Source organism: Lepidochelys kempii, chromosome 2 (assembly GCF_965140285.1).
Source record: "Lepidochelys kempii isolate rLepKem1 chromosome 2, rLepKem1.hap1, whole genome shotgun sequence".
Lineage (NCBI taxonomy): Eukaryota > Metazoa > Chordata > Testudines > Cheloniidae > Lepidochelys > Lepidochelys kempii.
Window position 1 is genome coordinate 223,595,243 of NC_136381.1, and position 25,007 is coordinate 223,620,249.

The 25,007-nt window shown below is 43.6% G+C and overlaps 1 protein-coding gene across 3 annotated transcripts in view; it reads right to left on the reverse strand.

Annotated features, from left to right (window-relative positions):
• Positions 1-25,007, reverse strand: part of LOC140907610 (putative acyl-CoA dehydrogenase 6) — a 143,809-nt gene that overhangs the window by 45,323 nt on the left and 73,479 nt on the right. The window contains exon 3 of one of the 3 annotated variants that reach the window (XM_073333922.2): positions 10,202-10,288. The exons of the other annotated variants lie outside the window; for them this stretch is intronic. Coding sequence (XP_073190023.1) covers positions 10,202-10,288 — 87 coding nt within the window. The remainder of the gene's footprint in view (positions 1-10,201; positions 10,289-25,007) is intronic. 3 annotated transcript variants of the gene reach the window in all.

The following is a 25,007-nucleotide window of genomic DNA, read 5'->3' on the forward strand; positions in this document are numbered from 1 at the left end:
TTAATGAAAACCTCCTGAATGCAGAGTCCTCATCCTCTTTCTGCTTTTCATCAACTTGAGTTTTTGTTGTTGTTGGGGGTTGGTTGGATTTCTTTGGTTGTTTTTTTATTAGCCATAAATGATACAGAAGCTTAGATTTAATGTCCTGGAGGTTTCAGTAACAGAGAATGTGATCTCAGTTATTAAGAATAATAAAACAAAATTAAAATCCAATTAAACTCTATGACAGGGAGAGAAAAAAGAGGGAAAAGGAAATCAAGAAGTTTATGAGCCTGATACTGCACAGTGCCAAGTCCCTCCTGCAGTGGTGAGCAGCCTCAGCTCTCATTGTAATGCAAAGCCAGTTCTAATGAGGCTTCCAACCCAATTCTGCAGGCTAACAGAAACGTCAAATCCACATTCTAGCTTTCACGTGCTTTTCAATGCAAACCTCCAGACTAAAAGTCTGTCAATCAGTAATTACTGCAGTATCTCATGATGAGCATAAAATGCATTGTTGTGATTTGTTTTCACATAGTTGTTCAGACTTCAGTTACCATTTTTCCACTGAATTCTCTGTTGGGGACAAATTTAGTTAGCAGGGGAGATTGCTGTCCTCCAACCAAGAGGTTACCACTCTTCTGACAAACAGGCACTTACTGCAGCAACAGCCTTTGACCAGGGAGGTAAGACACCCAATCCTGTTGACATCATTCTGAGTCAACCATCCAGTCATAGAATCATAGAATCATAGAATATCAGGGTTGGAAGGGACCCCAGAAGGTCATCTAGTCCAACCCCCTGCTCAAAGCAGGACCAATTCCCAGTTAAATAATCCCAGCCAGGGCTTTGTCAAGCCTGACCTTAAAAACCTCTAAGGAAGGAGATTCTACCACCTCCCTAGGTAACGCATTCCAGTGTTTCACCACCCTCTTAGTGAAAAAGTTTTTCCTAATATCCAATCTAAACCTCCCCCACTGCAACTTGAGACCATTACTCCTCGTTCTGTCATCTGCTACCATTGAGAACAGTCTAGAGCCATCCTCTTTGGAACCCCCTTTCAGGTAGTTGAAAGCAGCTATCAAATCCCCCCTCATTCTTCTCTTCTGCAGGCTAAACAATCCCAGCTCCCTCAGCCTCTCCTCATAACTCATGTGTTCCAGTCCCCTAATCATTTTTGTTGCCCTTCGCTGGACTCTCTCCAATTTATCCACATCCTTCTTGAAGTGTGGGGCCCAAAACTGGACACAGTACTCCAGATGAGGCCTCACCAATGTCGAATAGAGGGGAACGATCACGTCCCTCGATCTGATCGCTATGCCCCTACTTATACATCCCAAAATGCCATTGGCCTTCATGGCAACAAGGGCACACTGCTGACTCATATCCAGCTTCTCGTCCACTGTCACCCCTAGGTCCTTTTCCGCAGAACTGCTGCCTAGCCATTCGGTCCCTAGTCTGTAGCTGTGCATTGGGTTCTTCCGTCCTAAGTGCAGGACCCTGCACTTATCCTTATTGAACCTCATCAGATTCCTTTTGGCCCAATCTTCCAATTGGTCTAGGTCCTTCTGTATCCTATCCCTCCCCTCCAGCGTATCTACCACTCCTCCCAGTTTAGTATCATCCGCAAATTTGCTGAGAGTGCAATCCACACCATCCTCCAGATCATTTATGAAGATATTGAATAAAACCGGCCCCAGGACCGACCCTTGGGGCACTCCACTTGATACCGGCTGCCAACTAGACATGGAGCCATTGATCACTACCCGTTGAGCCCGATGATCTAGCCAGTTTTCTATCCACCTTATAGTCCATTCATCCAGCCCATACTACTTTAACTTGCTGGCAAGAATACTGTGGGAGACCGTGTCAAAAGCTTTGCTGAAGTCCAGGAATAACACGTCCACTGCTTTCCCCTCATCCACAGAAACAGCTATCTCATCATAGAAGGCAATTAGATTAGTCAGGCATGACTTGCCCTTGGTGAATCCATGCTGACTGTTCCTGGTCATTTTCCTCTCCTTTGAGTGCTTCAGAATTGATTCCTTGAGGACCTGCTCCATGTTTTTTCCAGGGACTGAGGTGAGGCTGACTGGCCTGTAGTTCCCAGGATCCTCCTCCTTCCCTTTTTAAAAGATGGGCACTACATTAGCCTTTTTCCAGTCGTCCGGGACTTCCCCCGATCGCCATGAGTTTTCAAAGATAATCTAGCCAGCTTTCTACCCACCTTATAGTGCATTCATCAAGCCCATACTTCCTTAACTTGCTGACAAGAATACTGTGGGAGACAGTGTCAAAAGCTTTGCTAAAGTCAAGAAACAATACATCCACTGCTTTCCCTTCATCCACAGAACCAGTAATCTCATCATAAAAGGCGATTAGATTAGTCAGGCATGACCTTCCCTTGGTGAATCCATGCTGGCTGTTCCTGATCACTTTCCTCTCATGCAAGTGCTTCAGGATTGATTCTTTGAGGACCTGCTCCATGATTTTTCCAGGGACTGAGGTGAGGCTGACTGGCCTGTAGTTCCCAGGATCTTCCTTCTTCCCTTTTTTAAAGATTGGCACTACATTAGCCTTTTTCCAGTCATCCGGGACAGTCAGCACCAAAGCAACACCCCTTCCCTTCCCTAAAGGCTGAATGTGTCTTTAGTCACAAAGTTAGTGCCTGCCAGACCTCATAGAAGACATGAACTCTGCCTCCCCTGGTAGAAAAGAACACAGCCAGCTCAGCTACTCTGCTACATTTTAATTATTTCCAAAAGATTAAACACACACAGAATTCTAAATGTGTTGGACATACAAAGAAATCAGATTGTGCCAAGCCCCCATATTCATACGCTGCAGCATATTAATATGGGGGCTTGACACAATCTGGTTTTTATTTTTTATAGTTTTGGCAGGTAATACCAATGTTTATTTCTGAAGTATTTTATTTTTATTGATTTAGATTTTCATGGTTGTGGGAAATTAGGAAGAATTAGACAACAGAGGTTCAGACAATAATTATTTAATGACAGTAGACATTGAGATTCAAAAAGCTAAAACTTTATAACCATTAAAAAACAAATTATCAACACCACATGTCAACATTTATAAAATAAATGTCTTTAAATCAAATGCTATTAACTTCTCAAACAGCATTTTTCTTACTTTGACTATTGGTAAATTTTTATTATTATTGATGAAAATATTTTTTCGTGGGGGGGGGGGTGTACGGTGAAATCTAGGTTTACCGATATTTACTGATAAAAATCTAATCCTTCCGAGCATATCAATATTGCAGTGCTGGTGACATACTAACCCATTTCCCTGACCCCCTCTCCCCACACACACACATGTGTGTGCGATTACAAATTATGGTTACTAGCAGCTGAAAGCCCCTGTCATACGGGTGTGGTCATTGGGGTAAGTACTTCACCATCCATGTAGCCTCCCTCATACAACCAATGAAACTGATGCATGTAAACTACCTCTGATTTCACAATGGTTTAGGACTCTTGGCATGGCATAGATACAAACCTTGTTGTCCCAGGGGTATAATTTGTAAAGGCAAAGTGGCTGAGAACTTAAAAATTGGAAAGCAACAGACCACAAAACCCAGTAATGATTGAACCTGGTGGTATTCTGAACAAAAAGAGCTCACAACCATGCTTGTAGCTGTTTCCTTCTCTTCACACTGACTCAACAGACACTTTAGGCTTCAGAGTGATATCCAAACAGATGACTATCCTGGAATCTTATTATATAGAAGATACTTTGTTTAATCTTTACTAGAAGACAATTTTGCATGAGAGCAGCAGGATAGATAATCAACATCCCAAAAGCTCCAGCCTCCATTCTGGCTCCCATGTACTTACAGGGCATCGTTGGAAACCACTGTTCAAAGTTTTGGTAAGAGATTTCACTGCTCAGCACATGAAACTATATCTACCAGTCCTTCTCAAAAGCTCTTTTAGTCCACTCCACGATGGTGAATTACCTATTGGAGATCCAGAGTTGTTTGACACAGAAAGGGGAATTGTTTCCAATTAACTCAAGCTATCACTACAACAAGGTTAGATTTTCTAGAGTAAACTCCAGTGCAGGAGGTTTACCATTAACGAGGATCATAGAGATACCTTGGGAGGCAAGATGGCCCCATAGTGCCATTATGTCACTGCGCTAAGTAAGGTGCAGTGTCAAGTCACAACACTCCAACTCTGAACCACTACAGAATGCTCCTACAGATGGCCTCCCAAGACCCTGGCCCAGTATCTGCAACCTTATGTGCAACATAAGGTGACCACGCCACTTAAAGAAGATCTTAGTCACAAGCTTGCTGAGCACATCATTCTTACTATTACAGTGACTGGGGCAAAAGTCAAATCAATAGAGACATCTGTAAACTAATGCACCAGCTATAGATTCCGCCACTGGTTTTGCACATTTGGTAATCATCTCATTCACAGTCACCAGACAGCCAGATTCCTCAAAAATGACAGCACTTGCTGAAGTGGAAGTAATAAACTGTCAATTCATATAAGGAACAAAGATTACAACCCCCCAAACAGTTGTTCCCAAAACAATTTAAGCGTCTTCATAGTATTGTGATCATAACTTCTGATGCTAATGGCATATTTATAGAAGTTTCAAAATACAGACAGATGGTATCATGGGGTGTACCAGCCCATTTGAGGCCCCCTGCTGGAGGCCTCGTGGTCCTACCACACTCCACCCCAGAAAAGGAGCAGTGAAGGTGGGTCCTCCAGGCCTAGAGAAGCTGCAGGGAAGCAGCCAATCAGAATCCAGCAGGCTCAGTTAAAAGGAGCTGCAGGACATGAGCAGATCAGTTGCTGGCTGGGACCAGAAGGAGAAAGTGTGACTGGAAGGCTGCAGAACTCCACAGGTAAAGAGGCCTGGGAGAGACCCTGCTCAAGAAGGGAACAAATAGAGAACCCTGAGGTAAGGCTGAAGAGAAAAGGCTACATAGGGAAAGGCCTAGGGAATAGCAGCAGCAACTATTAAAGGAGGCAGCATGTGGCTGCTATTTGTAGGATCCCTGTGTAGGGGTCCCGAAGTAGTGGGCGGGCCCAGGTACCACACCAGCCACCGGCGGTGGCCAAAGCCCCGAGAAGGGGATAAGCTTCGTGTAGAAACCCAAGCACAGGGCTGAAATTTAAAGGACTCTAGGATGGGGCTGGAGACCCTGCCAACCATTTGTTGGATTTTTGTTACCCCAGGAAGAAGACCAAACTTGAAGGAGTAACCTGGCTGGCGAGCTGGCACAATAAGAATTGATAAGACAAAGAGTGTCCAGGGAGAAAGCCCTGGGGCACTGCTCCATAGCAGCGCCGGCACGGACTTAAAGTCAGCCCAGAAGGGGCTAAGAAGTGAGCCCAGCAAGGGCACAGTGATATGCCCTGGTGGACCTTTTATCCTGAAAGGGGCTGGCTTGTTTGTTTACATATTGATTATGTGTGACTTGACTGGAGGGCTGAGCCACTGAAGACCCACCTGATTAGGTTAACAGCTGACAGGATGTGCTGGAAGCAGAAGAGGCGAGTGTCCCCTGTCACAGATGGATACAGATAGGTGGAATAAAGATACAGTGAAAGTCTGCTATACTTTTTATGCTTAGCTGTTTGCTCTGTTTTCAGTTATTGAAAGTAAAGTAATGAAACAGCATGTCAAAATTACTGAGCAATGGAGATTCTTGTTAGTAGGACTGGGTGGAAACTGGATTTTCTGTTTCCTTGGCAATTCTGTGGATTCCGAATTTTTACCTGCTCCAACATGAAAAAACAAAACAAATATTGACACTTCCCATAAAACTAAAATTCAAAAATATTCTGTTTGGGGTCAAACAAATGTTTTGTTCTAATAAAATCAAAATGTTTCCTTCCCATTTTAACTTTTTTGTTTTTAAATTTTGTACATGTAATATAAAAGTCACTTAAATTAAAAATAATAAAAAACCAATTGCCTGCCCGAAACTGTTGTTCTTTGAGATGTGATGCAAACATGTATTCTATGGTGGGCGTGCACTCCCCATGCATCAAAGCTAGAGAATTTTGCCTAGTAATATCCTTAGGGGCTGTGCTCACGCCCTGAGGCCATAGTCCCTCCCATGGTGGTATTAGGGTGGCGATGCTCTGACCCCCTCAGTTCCTTCTCACCAAATGTCAGAAGTGCAGATGCCGATGCAGAGAAGAGGGAGGATGGGTCATGGAATACATGTCTACATCACATCTAAAAGAACAGTCACAGGAAACCATGTTTTCTTTGAGTAGATGGAGCCATGTAGTCTATGTGGGTGGTTCGCAAGCAGTATTCACAGAAGGTGGGGCTTGGAGTCTATTTAAAGAAGGGCTGCAGAATTGCCTTCCCAAAGTTTGCATCTGATCTGGATGCAGATGTGATAGCATAGTGGTTTGCAAAAGTATGCACAGAGGACCAAGTGGCAACCCTTCAAATGTCCAATATAGGAATATCCTTTAGAAATGCTGTTAGCTAAACCAAGAATCAGAGAACCTCCTCCTTTGGGATCTATGACTCTTTCCGAATTAATACCATTGCTGCACAGGAAGGGAGGACTGGCCATAAAATGGTAAATTCTGTTGCATGTTGGGCTCAATGCCAGAGTTCCCTAACCACGCGGCCCTCCTCCTATCTACAGCTAATGACATAATCTTGGCTGAGGCCTCCACCATGTCCAGGGCTGCCTGCAACAAAGTTTAGGCCCTCCAAAATGAATGCCTTGAACTCTTCCCTAGAGACTTCTGGCAACTTGTCTGTGAACTTAGATACGGCCACCCAATTAACAAAGTAATATTCGGAGAGCAGCAACTGCTGTTTTGCAATACAAACCTGAAGGGAAGCGGAGGTATAAATCTTTCTCCCAATTTAGTTCATCCTCTTGGACTCTCTGTAGATTTCTAAATCTACACTTTGGGAGTAGATTTATACCTTCTCTGCCTCACCCTGTCATTTGCTGCAGTCACCATCAGGGAGTTACAGAAGAATGGGAATAGAAACCCTCAGACCCTTGCAAGGAAATGACATATCATTTCTCCACATGCTTCACAGTAGAGGGCCTTTGCAAAGTCCTGGAGAGCCTCAATTATTGGGAGGGCTATTTTCACTGAAGCTGATGGTTGGAGGATATCCAGGACCTTAAGTGTATTCTCCTGGAGGAATTCCGCTAGGATACCCAAGATAGCAGCCATAAGCCTCAAGAGGTCCTGATATGCCTTAAAGTCGTTAGGCACCAAGGGAGAGGAAGATTCTGGCATGGCAGAATCATCTGCGGTGGGGGAGGGGGATGAGGAGGCAGTTTACTGCATCAGTGATGGATCCTGTTCTTGTACCATGGGATCCAATTACAGTCCCGTAAGACCAGAGGGAACAGACTCAGTGGTCACAGGACCAACAGTCAGGACTGGTGATGTTGCTCTGGAGTGGGCTTAAGAGCATGACCTCAGGGACCGAGGAGTGTCCCAGGGATTCCAAGGAGGCCGCTAGGAATATGGATAAGGCATTGGTGGCCAGCAAGGCCCAGGCCAAGAGACTATTCCAAAAATGTCAAAATGGAACATTTAAACCTTAGCATACTACTCCCCTTGTCCCCTGCCATTTTTTTCCCCAAAACAAAATTTCCTCAAAATCAGTACATTTCCACAAAACATTTTGCTTTCAACAGATGAGCATTTTGTGCAGAAAAATGTTCAGTGGGAAAATTTATAACCAAAATCGAGTAGTTAGTTTAACAGAAAGGCTGGTCTTGTGTTTAAGGTTTTAGACTAGGACTCAGGAGACCTAGATTTAGTTCCCAGATCTGCCAAATATTTTGTATGTGAATATGGGCATGTCACTTAATATTTCTGTACCTCAATTTTCCACCTGTAAAATTAGGATAATATTTAGTTTTTCCCACTCCATCAGTTTTGTCTATTTAAATCATAATCCATTGGTCAAATGGATGGTTTTTCATTATGGGTTTTGTTTAAAAGGGGAGTTAAAACTGGACTAAACTGAGTCAATCCAGTTCGAAAACACTTGTGTACACATGACATAATTCAGTGTAGTGCACAAACTGCATTTATCTTGAACTCTGGAGTCCTCTTTCAAAGTGAACTAACTTTGCTACGAATCCAGTTAGTCTGGTTTATTGTTTGTGTGCATGCAATGCTGCTGCAAACTACTTTGGCACTCTTCCAATGGCTATCCCACATTGCTTGGCAGGTGACTTTTATTGACCTGTTTATCTGTGTGCCCTGTCCTGCTCTGGGGTCAAGTTGACCCAATGTCTCCTCCCCCGTTTATAAGATGGTGCACAGGAAGATTTTGTCCATTTGCTCCTGGTTTCCAGTATATCATAACAGCTGTGATAATACACCAGAAGCCCTTCAACATGCCTCAAGTAGCCGCTCCGAGACCTTGGATCTCATCGCCCTCTGAGAAGTGTCAGTGCAGGAAGTTCATGTTCCAGCCACCAGAATAAACCCCTTTTTGTGGACTCTGTGATGTCCAGGAGGGGCCACGACTGGGATGACAAACAGTGCCAGTCAAAGAGCAAATAGCTCAGTAACAGCTATATTAAAATGAGGAACAACAGGAAAAAATCCAGCAGGGGACATGTAACCTGTCCATTTCTTGGGGAGCTGGAATGGATTTTACGTAACCACATGACCACCCAACCCAGGCAGCTTGTCTTCCCCTCCCTCATCGGCCATGAGCAGCAAGACTGATTGGAGGATGAGCACAAAGTTGCGCAGTGAAGAGATCCCCCTGGAACACCAGGATCTCTTTTGGATTCAGAACCCAGTGGCAGTCAGTTAGAAGGCAAGTCCAATTCCTGTACTGCAGAAACCAACCCCAATTCCTAGGCAGCAACCCAGACCAAGACCAAGGGGCCTGATACATGCTGAGGTCCCCTCCATTGTAAGTATTTTTATAATTTGTTTCATAATTTAATATTTAAGTTTTAATTTATTGTTATTTATTATGCTGTGCTGCCATGCTAGCTTCTGTTCCCGGTGCCCCATGGCCGCACTCATTGTAAACGGATATGAGCTAGAATCCTTTCCAAGTCAGCGATCCCCTCCACCCTCCCTTGGCCCATGCTCTTTGTTCAGTGCCCCTGTTCATTAGCTACACAGCCGAGGTAATTGACCTCCACTTTATGCTACTGACTGTTTTCAGGCCCATGACCTATTCAAGGAGGCATACCCATGACCTATTTTTCTTTCCCCTTCCCTCAGCTGTCCTGCCCAGCAAATGCTGCCCCATCCTCCTCAAGCTCTTGTTTTCCACCTCAAAATGGTGGCCAGCAGCATGGCACAGCTGCAGCTTCTCCCCTGATCCCCTCCAGTGGCAGAATCAAATAAGGAAAATATTCTTTTGTGCAAAATGCAAATGTTTGCTGAAACAGTGGTTACAGGAAAAGAAGTTTGGTTAGTGTTCTCAGTTTACATGAGGTAGATATCCACACTGCATGCCCATAAAGCTACAAAGTGTACAGCTCCCCGTCCTGTAACACACATTCTTACAGTCTGGTACCAGTGAACGTTTCAGGCAATCGTAGTACCCTAGCTATTTTTCTCCGCACTTCCAACGTGACTGCAGGAGAGAGAAAGCAAAACCTAAGGCTGAAAAATTGCTTACTTTTTGTCTGGACATTATAAGGAATAGCTGCACACACCATTCCCCTCCTCACCTCCATCCTCCCCGTATAGCTCGCAACTCCCTTCCAGTCCTGCGCTTCTGGGACACCATCTTGGAGAATAACTTTACCAACTATCTCTAAATAAGGTCATTCTCTGCCTCCTGGTCACCCTCCTCAGTGTAATGTCATCCAAACCACGATAGCCTACAGGGCATGTAGAGGGAATTACTATCCAACTCGCCCCCAGATTCACCCCATTAACCCTCCTCCAACACCACATAAGCACCTCCACAGCACATCAAAACTGCAAAGCCAGACCAGGAACATAATTCCCAAACCCCATGCCTCCCCCCAGCCCCAACCTCCACGACACAACAGCAGAGCAAAGAGCATATACTGCACACACAAAAATTTCCACAGTATGCATCCGATGAAGTGAGCTGTAGCTCACGAAAGCTTATGCTCAAATAAATTGGTTAGTCTCTAAGGTGCCACAAGTACTCCTTTTCTTTTTGCGAATACAGACTAACACGGCTGTTACTCTGAAACAAAAATCTCAATACACACATTACTTACCATCTCCAAGGGTCCCCCGCAGACTGGGAAGACTCTTAGAAAGGTAAAGCCAGAAAATATATGTAAAAAAATGCCATCTCAGCCTCCCTAGAACACGAACAATAACCACTTGTAATTTTTGTTAATACTTCCAGAGCTTCAGCACTCACACTGGCCAAGCCCTCCTGGACAAGTCCCTTATCAATGGCTTAGCAGCTGGCAAACCTGAGGGGGAGAAACAGAAAACTTGTGATGAAATGTTCATGGACATCCTTACAGAGTCCAGAAACCGCCTGAAAAACAGGGAGAGTTGGAGGCAATATCTGAGGACTGAGAGGGAATCCGACTAGGAGTTTTCCAGAGAGATTACTGCAGTGGTAGAGGATGGTGTGGTACCTGCCAGGATCAAAACCAGCATGGAAAAGACAGGGAGATGCAGAGGCTACTCCTTGAGGCAATAAAAAATGCCCCTTTGCAATGCATGTTACTATGAGGGCAGCAGGCCACGCAGTACTGCAAACCAACAGCAGCCATGTTATGTGGCCTCTGGATAATACAGGTGAGTCGCATCATACGCGCATTTAACTTACGCGAATTCAACTATACGCGCTCGGCAAAAAAAAGGAAAAATAAGATACCTGTAAATACTGCGGGCGATTCCGCCCACCATTCCACTCAATGAGAATATGCCCTGGAGTGAGCATGAGATGGGAGATGTCAGTCTCAGTTCCTGCGTGCCTCTCATAGTGTGAGCATCTCACCACACTGAGTGTGATTCTAGTGTTTAAAGATACGTATTTTTTCATACAACATGGCCCCTAAACGGAAGCCAACTACTTCATCTAGTGCTCAACTGAAGAAACAGCAATCTGTTCCAACGCTGGAGGAAAAACTGGCTGTGTTTGGACTTATTGAGAGACGATATGTCAGTCGCCAATGTGGGCATAAATATGGCTGCAACGAATCTAGCATCCGTGCCATCTAGATTAGAGAGAGAGAAATTCATCAAGCTGTGGCATCAGGTGCTCCAATAACTGCTAAGGTGATGAGCCAGGTGTGTGATAAGACTTTAGCGAAGACTGAAAAGGCATTAAACTTATGGCTGGAAGACATGAACCGTAAACATGTGCCTATCGATGGCAACACGTTGCGAGAAAAGGCTCTTAGCCTCTATGCGCTGTTCAAACCTCTCGCCAAAGAGGGATAGCCTTCTGATGAGAGAGAATTCAAAGCCAGCCATGGTTGGCTTAACAGTTTTAGGAACTGCTTCAACCTCAAAAATGTGCAGACTACTGGTGAAGCTGCATCTGCCAATGAAGAGGCAGCAAAAGCCTACCCCGAACAATTAAAGAAAATCGTAAAAGAAAAGGGCTATCTTCCAGAACAAGTTTTTAATGCTGACGAGACTGGGCTCTACTGGAAAAAAAATGCCCAATTGTACTTATATTTCAAAATCAGAAAGACAAGCCCCTGGCTTCAGAGTGGCTAACGACCATGTGACTGTGTTTTGTAGCAATGCGGCTGGGCATTTAATAAAGCCGAGCTTGCTCTACAGGTCTGCGAATCCCCGTGCCCTAAAAGGCAAGAACAAAAATCTCCTGCCTGTGTTCTGGCAATCAAATAAAGACTTGGGTGACGGCAGCATTATTTCTGGATTAGTTCCACAAGTGTTTCATTCTGGAGGTCAAGCAATACCTCGAAGAGAAAGGACTTGAATTTAAAGTGTTGCTGCTCATAGACAATGCTCCTGGCCACCCTGCGGCACTCCAGTTTGCGCATAATGACGTTGAAGTAGTCTTTCTCCCCCCCATAGCACGTCCAACCTCTCAACCAGGGTGTGATTCGTTGTTTCAAGGCCACATACATGAGGCTTTCGTTCTCACGGATATGTAGCGCTATGGATGCTGATCCCAATCTTAACACGATGGAGTGTTGAAAGTTTTTCATTGCTGATTGCGTCACTTATATTAAACAGGTAGTGAATGCAATCAAGCCTGAAAGTCAATGCATGTTGGCAAACCTATGGAAAGAATGTGTAAATGATTGACAAAGAAGTGAAATCCATTGTTCAGGTGGCCAGGTAAGTGGGTGGTGATGGCTTCGTTGACATCCTAGTCTGGTGTCTGCTGTGCATCCCACAATGCGCAGCAAGAAAAAAATTCCCAGAATATACATTGCTCAGCAGCGAAGCAAAGGAGCAAGGGATACCCTCTGAGAACACCATGCCATCAGTTCTCAGCAAACCCCTGCCATGTGTACACAGTGATGCCCATTGCATACCATCCCATGCACAGTTTGTGTACCGCACATTACCTGACACAGCAAAAAAAACTACGGATTAAACCCCCATGTATACAAGCCCTATGTGTTTGTGCAGCACCTAACACAGCATGACCCTAAACTCAGATGGAGTCTTTAGAAGCTATTGTTATACATTATCATAATTTTCAATGTAATTGATACTTAGAATTTTTGCTTCTTAACCTTTTCGCTGCTTATCTTTTTTTTTTTTAAAGTACTTTAGGATCCTGCCTTTACTGTGTTCAATTTAATGATTTTCTTTTATACACCATTGCTGGTTTTCTTTTGTTTGAGGGGTGGTATTTAGGATACGGGTTCCTGGATACAAATTAAGGGAGGAGGAGTTATAACATTTAATTAAAAAAAAAAAAAGCCAGCAATAGACTTCCCTCACCATGCGTGTGAATTATTTTCTTCAAAAGGAGTTTCCACCCAAAAGGCTGTATATTTCTTCAGGCATTTGATTATCTTAAGAAACACTTTGAAAGTGGGTCAATGATGAGTTCTTTGGGTATAGTTTTCTTCCCATTCCATCACTATCTACATCAATAACAAAAAGTGTGTAAACAAACCAAGGTACAAACCATTGAACTCTCAGGATTTCGTAATGGGAATGCCAGCAGCCATTTAACTGCAGCAGCCCTGGCAGGCACAATTATAATACAATTTATCACTGAACACAGACCACGCTGAAGAATACATAATCACCATACCAGCAGGTTGAGACCAATAATTTATATTGAATAAATTAGGCTAAAACAGTGTGCCTTAAGGAAATGATAAGATGTCAAAGGCATCTGTAAGAACTGAGAGGAGTTTTAAAATAAATGCCTTTTGGAGTCCTCTACACCTCCCTCCTCTCCCCTTGCCCCTGCCCCTTTATAACTTTTGAAAACAATAACAGAACTACTGCATGAAAATATGTTAGAAGACAATAATAATGTTACCAAATCTGCAAATATTTAGGGCCAGATTCTGACATTGTTCCTCATCTGGAATAGTACCTCACTTCATGAGTCATCTCAGTGACATCATGGAGTAAGTGTGTCAGAATCTGATTCTTCATATTTATGAAGATTTTCTTTTATCTGGCAGCCTTGCAACAACTTCTATATAAATTAATGTTCTTAAAATAACACTGTCTAAAACTTAAAAAAAACAAATGCTACAATCATGTATGTGTTTGAATCTCAGCAGTTTTAATACCTAACTTTAGTGCCCTACTGCATTTCTGAAAAGAAACTTAATTTGCAAATATATTTATATTGTTGATTCTTATACAGGCGCGGTGGCATGCATCTGTAATTCCAGGTACTTGGGAGGCTAAGTCTGGGGGATCGCTTGGGCTCAGGGGTTTGGGGCTGTGGTGCATTATGTCGATCAGGTGTCCAGTGCCACTGACAGCCTGGCCCGTGGGTGGCTGAAGGACTGGCTAGAACAACACGCATGACGTGTTTTGATCGGTGCTCTCTCTGTGACAGCTGATGGAGCGATCTATCTAGGTGATTCTTATGCAATAGATTGGGAGCTATGATGTAAAATGTTTAAACTCAAAAAGAAAAATGAGTGAAAAGATTTACAAACAAAAACATCTCCTTCTCCCCAGAAATCAGTTATTTATTGGGAAGACATTTAAGGAAATCTCTCACGAGCACTAAATTCCTCAGTTAATACCATCATGGCTGAATAACCTAGTTCATAACACATCTTGGAGAAAAGGATAATTGAAAATCAGAATTTTCCCTCCCTTGCCCTGTGAAAAAGATACTTCAAAGCTACTATGTTACCCACTACCTCTCCAACACACACACACACACACACAGGAGTGAGGGGGGGACATTGGCCAGAAATAAAAAATGTTTGTGTACGCTCTACATTTTTAAACAATTTCCTGGTATTGTAACATAAATTCTTCAATGCATCTATTCAATTTGAAAAGGACCAAGACCTGGCAAACCCATATCAGACACTGGACCTTTACAAATTAGTAAATGAATCATCTGAAATTGACCACGACTTTCCTTTTGAGAGAGAAAGTAAACAGGGCAGGATGTACACCTTATGCACCCCTAGGCACAGCATCTTCAGCCTCTCTTCCTCCCACCCACAGCTTACCTTTGTGTTTTCCATAAAAAAATTAAACAAAAAGAAATATAAACACAGCCTCCCCAGGATGCACGGCGCTCCTAGCCCGAGCTGGGACACAGCCCACCTGCCCCAAGCAAGGCACGAGAGGGGGGAATGTACCTCTCCACATGGCGAGGGGTCTCCGGGTGTCTTCTGTCCCTCCCGCAGCCCGGCGCAGCAGCTGCTTTCCAGCTCTGCCCGTGCAAGTGAATGGGCTGCCAGCCACACTCCGCCCTCTCCCTCCCTGGCACGGAACAAAGGCAGCGGGGCAGCCAAGACTGGGAAGGGGCTGGGACACTCCCAGCACCTTTAGCAGCCACCCTGCCCAGCTGCAGCTCATAGCGCCCCCAGGCGTGCTGACTCGGACGCTCACCCTGCTCCAGCCCCACACGCTGGGCAGCCACCAACCCATGCCAGGAGCCCAGCTGTCCATAGGGGAGCTGTATGTATTAACTTTTAACCGACTTTTAACTTTTAGGCCCCCCTAGAACACTGGTGCACCTAGGCAAGTGCCTACTGTGCCTAATTGGAAATCCGGCCTTGGTTGTAAAGTGTTATATAAAGGTTTTCTTGACATGTGTCTGGGAGGACTACATTCCTCTCCATCATGTATTTTGTTCATGCCAAATACTTTTAGAGACACTATTTTAGAAATGTTGGAGAATGTTTTAACAATTTTTATTGGTACCATTTTTTTCCATCTATCCAACCGTAATGCGAGGTTTCTATAGTACCCAGGCACTATTCAAAATCCCTGTGTGATGGGATCTATCAGACCTTCTCTGACTCCTGCTTAAGGAGAATTCATTCAAACCTGGCTACCAACAAGGTTGGTCCTTCAGAGGTCTAGATGCACTAGGAGGAGACTCTGATCAGTTCGGAGCCAGCAGGTCAATTTAGAAGCTGTGCCTGCTTCTTTTCAGGGCAGTGCAAGGGGAGACTGGGACAGAGGATGAGCTTCTCACTGATGGGCCAGGTCAGAGCCTTGCCCTCAAGCACTGCAGCATTTGCCTTGGAGTTCGGTTTGTTTAAAGGTGCAGAGGGACAAGTCTGAGTTTGTTATTTTTATTGAGCTGTGTACAGACTGATGCCAAGCTTACAGCATAAGCCCCCCTGGTCTGAGCACGCAGCTACAACTGGTGGACTAAGGCAAGGAATGCCTGCAGTACAACCCTTGGCCCTGCAAGGGGTGCTATGGAGCAACCACACTTGTGACACCCTACTGAAGTATTGTTAACATGAAATTATTAAAAGACAAAACAGGATCTGACAAATTGCATACATAATATTAAACACATTTTGTGTCTTTTCACTGTTGCATTGTTAATTTCCTCCTCCTTTTCTTTACCGCAGTCATTTGCTGGGCAATTAGGTCTAATTTAGGGCTAGATTATGGCATCAGGGCTGTTTCACACTGGGGCATTCTGGAAACTGGAGATCAACAGTGGGTAGTGATACTCTGGCCATGCTTCCTTTCTCCTAGGTATACCACTATGCCTAAATCCTGAACTACAGCAAACGCACACCAAGAAACCCTTGGATTATGGACCCTTTTCAACAGTGGGAAGGAGCTACTAACTTGCTGTAGTAGCTTGGCTCTTATTGTGTTTCTGATGAGGAAGAAGAGTTCTGCGTAAACTCGAAAGCTCATCTCTTTCACCAACAGAAAAGATATTACCTCACTCACCTTGCCACTTTAATTCAACACCAGCAAAGGGCAGACTAAGCAGAGCAACTGATACATGAAGCACTTGAAAAACACACTCCACACCAGCTCCCACAAGGACTAAGCGCATTGACCGGGCCAAAGTACATCAGTGACCTAAGCAATTCCACTCCCAAGCCATATCCTCTTATCTGCAATTTAAGGGAGTATTAGCTATGTCAGTACAAAACAGTCCATTCCTTACAGTGCAGATATTTCCTATGAGTCAGTTAAACAGGAATGTAAGAAAAATAATGAAAATATGAAGTTAGATTTTTTTTATATAACTTAAGTGCTGCTATCCCTAGATATCTCCTCAGTGACTCAGTCTCTGGATATGCTACCTTTTTCTGATATGGTCTCCAGCTAGGATACCCACCTCCCAATAATTCCAGGATATGCAGGCTGCCCATCATCATACTAAGTCCATTCACTCTCATTCTGCTGGTCTGAAACTGGTGACCCTGGCCTACCAATGCATCAGTACTGCCCTGTTGGCTTGTTTCTCTGTCTGCCTGCCTGATGTTCTGCTGGTTGGGTCCCTTGCTGGTCAGATCTCACTTGTACTTTGAGCTAAAGGCTCCTGACTTCCACCACCTATGTCCTTCCTATTGAGACAATCATACACCAGAAGAAGAACAAAGGAGCAACACTTTTACCCCTCAGGCCTTTAGAATATAGGCAGTCAGGCTGCACCTTGCTAACCAGGCTCACCTGACTTAATTTTCCACTCACCCAGAGTGAGCAGCTGAGGGCTTGGGAACAACAGCAATAATCTTTTACCCACATTACAACACTGAAAATTATTTACATCTTCACCAATAAGTGATGCAGAGGAATGGTTCCTTCCTCTCACATTTCCTTTTGGTTGCTGTGCCACTCTCTGACAAGGAGCAGCGTGTGTTCCCATGCAAACAAAGCCAGGTACACCAGATGCAGAAGAGGTGTGGAGCCATGGCACTGAGCCCTTTGGAGAGGGTAGTAGTCCCTGCACCCAGGAAAATTTAGATTGCAATTGCACCTGACCCCTGCACAAGAGAAATCCTCCTTGGCATCCTTTCCTCTCTCTCTTTGTACACCCATAGAGAGCTGGACACAATATTCCTCTGAATGCATTAGGAAAGACTATTGTAGCAGAGGTATCAGGTGAGCCAAAAGCAGACCTCCTCCTTCAAGACAAATTATTACATTTAAATTGTGCTAATCATGTTTCAGCTGTCACTCTCTCTTTTGCATATCTTAGTGGTCCCTTATTTTTAATTCTTATAGGAAAAAAATACCCCAAAAGCTAAGCTGTACAGACAATACCATTTACAATATTGCAGTAGGGTTCACAAGAATTTCTGTGGTGAGCGTGTATGCTTATATCATATATCTGTTTTCAGGTGTTTTGAGCAAAACACTAGGAAGTGCTAAGGCAGTCTCATTAACTATAGCCAAAGGACTGCAGGACCAAACTGCATGTGTGACAAAAATCTGCTCTGAATTCACACACAGCATTCTGCACCATATCCCAACACACACCAACTGTGCTTTTAAAAAAGGTCAACTTGGCCATTTAAATTGCAAGACAGATAAGAAATGACAATTGTTGTCTAGATTTTAAATGCATTTGTGGTCTTCTGCTACATAAAGTTTCATTTTAAAAAAATATTTTCAGTCCATTTGTCTGTAATGTGTATTTTACAATACAAGTCTTCCAGAGAAAATAACAACATAACTAAAGGTTGATGTTCTACAGTTGAATGAGATAATTTTCACATCAGTTTCACAGGTAAATGACTTTATATTCTTTAATATTTCTACTGATGATTTGAACTGAGCTAGCAATGTTGGTTGCTGTTACACTACAGAAAACAAAACAAAGTAGAAAAACAGCGAAATTCACAAGAGAATAGGAAGCCATTACTGATCATATATACCTGGATTTAGATCTGGCTGAACTATTCATGGCAAATAATTTGACAAATTAATCCTGTTTTTTTGCCTTGTCTTACACTAGGTAATGATTTTCATGAATTTGTTCACTATTTGCAATTGTTTTATGAAGATTTCCTATGAACAAATTTCAGCTTTTAGAATCCACACAAATTTTTCACGGTCAGTATTAATTCGGCATTTTCTTTTTGTTATTTGAATTGCGAAATTGTTCACTGAAGAAACATGGGACTGTTTCCATTCCTTGACTGGATAATCAGAAGCTTTACAGTTTCTGAAACAAATAAGTGTATCCATGAAAATTTGAACTTCTCCCTAAAATTCCTAAGAATAAAACCCATCCAAACTTTGTGAACAATGCATAAAAGGGGGTGATGGATAACCGTGAATTGAGTTCATTGGTTTTATTTGCATGCATTTTTGATTTTTGCAATATTAATCCAGTTCTACCCTGGCTTCTGGCATCTCATGTCTGCATGACAGCATAAGGAAAAATGCTATTTTGAATATGCTTTCACAGGTGTATTTGAGGACTTTATTTGTTGCTTTAAAAACCATTAGAAGTTAAAATACTGCAGACTATCTTACTTCTGGGCAGACAATGAAGGTTCAAGGACTTGGAAAACAAAGCCTAGGATTCACATATATATTTTAATTTGTATTAATTAAGGCAAATTCAGCCCTAAATAGGTTACTATTTAACATGAAAAATTAGTGATATTTACTGTAGAGTCTCTCTTTGTTTTTAACTTGACTTATAGTGACCACTGTGCCTTTTACTATGAAAACTACATTTGAAATTACTTATGCCATTGTTATTCAAGGTGAATCACAAAGAAGACTGAAGTATTTCCTTAATTTCATTTGAAAATATATATATGAAGATAAGGAATTTAGAAGAAAGAGAGAGAGTTTTATTGTACCATGTCTCCTTTAATCACCATTTAACTAAGCTAAACATAATCTAGCTCTTTAATTTTTTCTCAGAAATCAATCCCTTCAATTATTTTTATTTTGTCCTTTTCCAAACTCCCATCAATTTGCCTACATCTTTTAAGCGGAGGTAACCCCAAACAAGAACTCCAATTTCAAATGCTTGTCAACTTTGGAGATGTTTATATTCTGAATGCCAGATCCATAGCAATCTTCTGGATCTGGATGTCTAGGAAAGATCAATTTCCAATTCTGATATCATTATTAATTATTATTATTATTATTACTCTTGTAATATCTGTGCTCGGCTGCTGCAGAGGGCAGCCATTACTATTAATTTAATAGATAGACAAGTCGGGTGCGGTAATATCTTTTATTATATCTTTTCTGTTGGTGAAAGAGAGACGCTTTTGAGCTTACACAGAGCTCTTCTTTAGGTCTGTTAAAGGTATTCAGAGTGCCATAGCTAAATACAAGGTGAACAGATAGATAAGCATAAAGAGTTAACACACGCTGTGAATGACCATTCAAGGTGAAGCAGGCAGTTAACATCTCTGCAGTCATAGGATAAATGTAATGTACTTCATCCACTGCACTGAACATGCTAATAACATCTATGTGCGTGAAACAACACAATCACTATGCTCCTGAATAAATGGATGCCTAGCCTGCTAGATTTACACAGCATACAGCAGCACCACTGCCAACGTCTACCAATCTAGCTCCAATAAATAGTTTCTGAACACTTTACAAGCCATAACAGGAGGAAGCAGCTTTGGAAGAATGCCACAAGGCAAGATCCAAAGTGACAGCAGGGCAAACCTGAAGTCTCATTACTCTGTCACATAAACAGTTATAGAGAAAGCTAACAAAATTTACTTTTAAAAGTGAGGTCTCAGTTTCACTTTGGTATCTTACCTTTGCTATATAAATGGGTGGGAGATTCAGGTATTGTACTTTTAATGAGAATTTGTGACATAGAACTGTTTAAGGAATGCTTAAACAAACTACAAAATACTAGCACATTTCTTATTTTCATGTTAATTAAAATGCCAGCTTTTCTAATTTCAATACAAATATTGGGCCAGACCTGCAGCTGGTGAAAACTGTCATAGTTCTATTGACTTCAATGCTATGACAATTTACATGATACTCCTCGTCAGTGCGATCTCACCAAAATCACAATAGCTGATTAAGGAGACCCCCTCTTCGCTTCCAGCTCCATTAACAAAAAAAAAAATAGCCTGACATCTACAGGGTTAGGTAGCAGGGAAGCAGGAATTTTGTGGAGCGCCGAGGTGTCTAAAACTGTGAATTAGGTACATAAATCTGGGGTTTAGGTGCCTAAGTCCCTTTGTGGATCTGGATCTTAACTTCCCAGTTCTGTGGTCTAGCCATGGGACCATGTCCAATGTCTTCATGTTCACCCACAGAATGTTTGTGCAGTTACTGTGTCTTTGCTTCTCTAAGTAGGCATAGATAATTAATAGAAAGTGCATTATTTCAATTATTTTCAAATTAAATAATTTTAAAACGGACTGAAGAGCAGAGCAAATAAACCATTTCATTGAATATTAAAGTCACAAGTGAGAATAAGCACCCACAGAGGAATTCTTTCTGTGCGCCACTGCCAAAGCCTAGGGGATTTAAATTTGCTTGCATTAACTCCGATTAATTGCTGTTGTGAGTTTGTAATAACATAAGCTGTGTTAAATATGTATACATGCATTCATATTTATAGCAGAGTTGCAGGAAATAATTTCTCAAAATTCTTCTAAAAAAAACCCCACTCAGTAAAACCTTTTCCAGAGAATTTCCACTTCTTGCAATAATGTGAATGCTTTGAATATTACAAAAGTATACACTACAAAATAACACTGTGTACTATGAAGAATATACAAAATGGGTGACAGCTCTCACTGGTTCAGGAGGCAGGATATAAATAAAGCATGTATGGCTTTTCTTCTCAGGAATGATGGTCCTTACTCTGACTAGGGTTGCCAGGTGTCCAGTTTTCAACCAGAACACCCAGTCGAAAAGAGACCTTGGCGGTTCCGGTCAGCACCGTTGACTGGGCCATTAAAAGTCCAGTTGGCGATGCAGGCAAGCTAGCTACCTGGCTCCGCGCAGCTCCTGGGAAGCTGCTGGTTTCTTCCTCTGGCTTCTAAGTACGGGGGCAGCCACGGGGACTCCATGTGCTGCCCCCACCCCGAGCTCCAGCTCCGCAGTTCCCATTGGCTGGGAATCATGATCAATGGGAGCTGCGGGGGTGGCACTGTGGGTGGGGGCGGCACGTGGAGCCCTGGCCCCGTTTCCGCCTAGGAGCCGGAGGAACATGCCAGCTGCTTCCCGGGAGCTGCCTGAGGTCAGTGCTGCCCAGAGCCTGCACCCCACACCCCCTCCTGCACCTCAACCCCCTGCCCCAGCCCAGAGCCCCCTTCACCACCCCAAACCCCTCATCTCCAACCCTACCCCAGAACCCACTGCCCAGTCGGAGCCATCACCCCCCTGCACTCCAAACCCCTCAGCCCCAGCCTGGAGCCCCCTCCTGCACCCCAAACTCCCCAGCCCCACCCCAGAGCCTGCACCTCACACCCCCTCCTGCACCTCAACCCCCTACCCCAGCCCAGAGCCCCCTTCACCACCCCAAACCCCTCATCTCCAGCCCCACCCCAGAACCTACTGCCCAGTCGGAGCCCTCACCCCCCTGCATTACAAACCCCTCAGCCCCAGCCTGGAGCCCCCTCCTGCACCCCAAACTCCCCAGCCCCACCCCAGAGCCTGCACCCCCAGCCAGAGCTCTCACCCTCCCACACCCCACCACAATCCCCTGCCCCAGCCCAAAACCCCCTCCCACACCCTAAACCCCTCATTTCTGGCCCCACCCCAGAGCCTGCACTCCCAGCTGGAGCCCTCACCCTCCCACACCCCAGCTCCCTGCCCCAGCCAGGTGAAAATGAGTGAGTGAGGGAGGGTGGAGGAGAGCGAGCGATGAGGGGGAGGAAGGATGGAGTGAGTGTGTGTGTGGCCTCGGTCAAGGGGTAGGGCAGGGGCGAGGCCTCCGTTTTCTGTGATTATAAAGTTGGCAACCCTAACTCCGTCTCTGACTTGTGGCGCAGCAAGGGGAAAACAGGTAGATTGGGGCGTCTACAGAGCCCTGAACGGGCTGTAGTGGGGAGCCACATTCTCTCAGAGGGATGCTGTGACACAGAAGTCCATTTGTGGGTCACTGCTCCTTGTCAGCAACTTTTGTCAGGCCTGACATACTCCCCATACCTCATACACTGTTGTCATGATATTTATTTAAAAGGTGACATGTAAAATATCATTTGAAATCTGATAAAATCTAGTAATTAATGTCACTGTGAAATGTTTGTAACAACTCTGTAGGTAAAATTATGGATACGTAATGGATATGGATATGTAACAACTCTGTAGGTAAAATTATGGTCTGATATGTTCTGGAGACTGTAAACAGACAAAGGTGACAAAACAGGTTTCTTCTGTGTAAAGAGGATAGATAATATGGTGGCAGACATCCTGTGCAGGAAAAGAGCTCTGAGCACCTGCCTCCAGGTCAGCCAGTGGCTACCTCTCCTGCAGCTTTGTGAGGGGGCAGGCGTGCACTAATGGCATCCCAGTGCCAGAGGGCAAGGCGGTCACTGGTGTCAGGTACCACAAGTTTCAGCTGGCCTGACCAATTCAGTGTAGCCCCATGTAATTTGTCACTGGAACACTAATAACTCACTGAACATTAATATTCTTGTGTGGTGTGTGTATGAGACGCATATAAAGAGCTATGGATATATGCTGGAATGATGGCTAAAATGTGTTTAAAGCTAGGCATATCTGGAGGAGTTGGGAAACAGAACTGACCAAGAAAAAGGAATATATTTGCTTCTCTGTCCAGTCCAGTGGTCAAGCAGAGACAATGAAGGTCCATTTACATATTAGGTACACAAAGCTATCAAGCTAACACGTAGGGGAGGAGACAGCATGGCATCCACACCCAGCAGGAGAGACACACTTTATCTGAGCTAAAAAGACAGGGGGTCTGAACCTCAAATGATAAGCAATTGAACTAGCTGATTATATACAATATTACTGTATGATAAAAGTGTATCCAATAAGGTATTTTCTAAAGTCCTATGACATAGTGGTGATTAATATCATACTAAAATGTATGTATTAACACTTAATAAGGAATTATGGATATTTGTTGATATTAGGCTGAACAGTCTGTGTCCAAGCAAAGGGAGAAACAGGTCTCTCACAGACAGGAGGGAACATCACAGCTATTTACTTGTCCAATATGTAAATTAAGCAGTGTAAAATCAAAACACTGGAAATCCTATTTACATACAGAGGGATGGGAAGCCCACAGGAAGGGAAAAACAGCATGAGGTCATCGTGCCTCTTGAAACAAGGTCATTGAACTGTGGAAGCTATAAGCAAGGACAGAACCATCTTTGTATGCAGTGTTGTAGTCGTGTTGGTCCCAGGATTTTAGAAAGACAAGGTGGGAGAGGAAATATCTTTCATTGGACCAACTTCTGTTGGTGAGAGAGACAAGCTTTTGAGCTTCTACAGAGCTCTTCTTCCTGACCTGAAGAAGAGCCCTGTGAAAGCTCGAAAGCTTGTCTCTCTCACCAACAGAAGTTGGTCCAATAAAAGATATTTCCTCACCCACCTTGTCTCTCTAAGAAGCTATATTTTATATCCATCACTAGACATACAGACAAGGGAATGCAGCGCTTGCAAGCTGCGAAAGATGGGCCTTCAACCAAAGGGGAGTTGAAGTCTCTGGGAACTGAATATAGGTGAGAAACCTGCTTAGGCAAAAGATCTTTCAGTAGGAAGGCAAAGGAAGCCAGCATCTTTAATCTGTGAAAGGTCCTGACTGAGTGAAAGTCAGCCATGGCCAGGAAGAAGGAAGACTGGTGAGAGAAATCATCTGAAACAAAGCCCATACCTTGCTAACTTTTAGACTTATATATACATATGTTTTCACTTTTATTTGCTTGTAACCCTTTCTGACTTTATTCCTTTTATTTGGCATCACTTAACCCACGCCCTCTTGTTAATACATTTGTTTTATTTTTACTGCAAACCAACTCAGTGCTGTGTTTGAAAGGAAGAATGTATTTACCCCAGTTAAGTCAATAAGCTGTAATTTGCTTTTGGCTCTTTAAAGGAGCAATGAACCTTACTATTTCTCAGAATGATCCACTGGACACTTTAGGGCACACGGTTTTAGGAAAATTCAGGACAGGGAGTGTGTTGGGGGTCACTCTGCAAGTAGCATCCAAGGAGGATCTGCTAGAAGTGATGGAAAACAAAGTGGGGCTGTAGACAGCTGCTGGGGTCAGAGTTGCTGAACCAGGGCTTGCTGCATAACAGGGAGGCACTCAGGGTGTGTGACCTGCATGCTGGCTGCTGACCGTGAGCATTCCAGGCAGAGAGCTACAGTAGGAAAGCATTGTGAGGTATTCAGGGTTATGGGGTAAGAGGTAACAACCCCTCACTGGTCTGAACAGCACCCCAGAACACTATGACAGGTGCACAGCAAGAGAGAGGGCTCCTTGTGATCCCTATAAATGTCCTTGCCAGGGACAATCAGGGTTATACCACCAGCCCATGTTCATATATGTGAGAGAAAGAGAGAGAGTATGTGACAGAACACTGAACAGTAGAATAGGCGATGAACAGTACATATACAATGTCATGGCTCCATAGTTATGGGTACCACTGCCCCCCCCAAGCCATTTATTCAACTTGAGTGGCAATAGTTTTTACTGCACACCTGAAATTGCCGTCTTCACT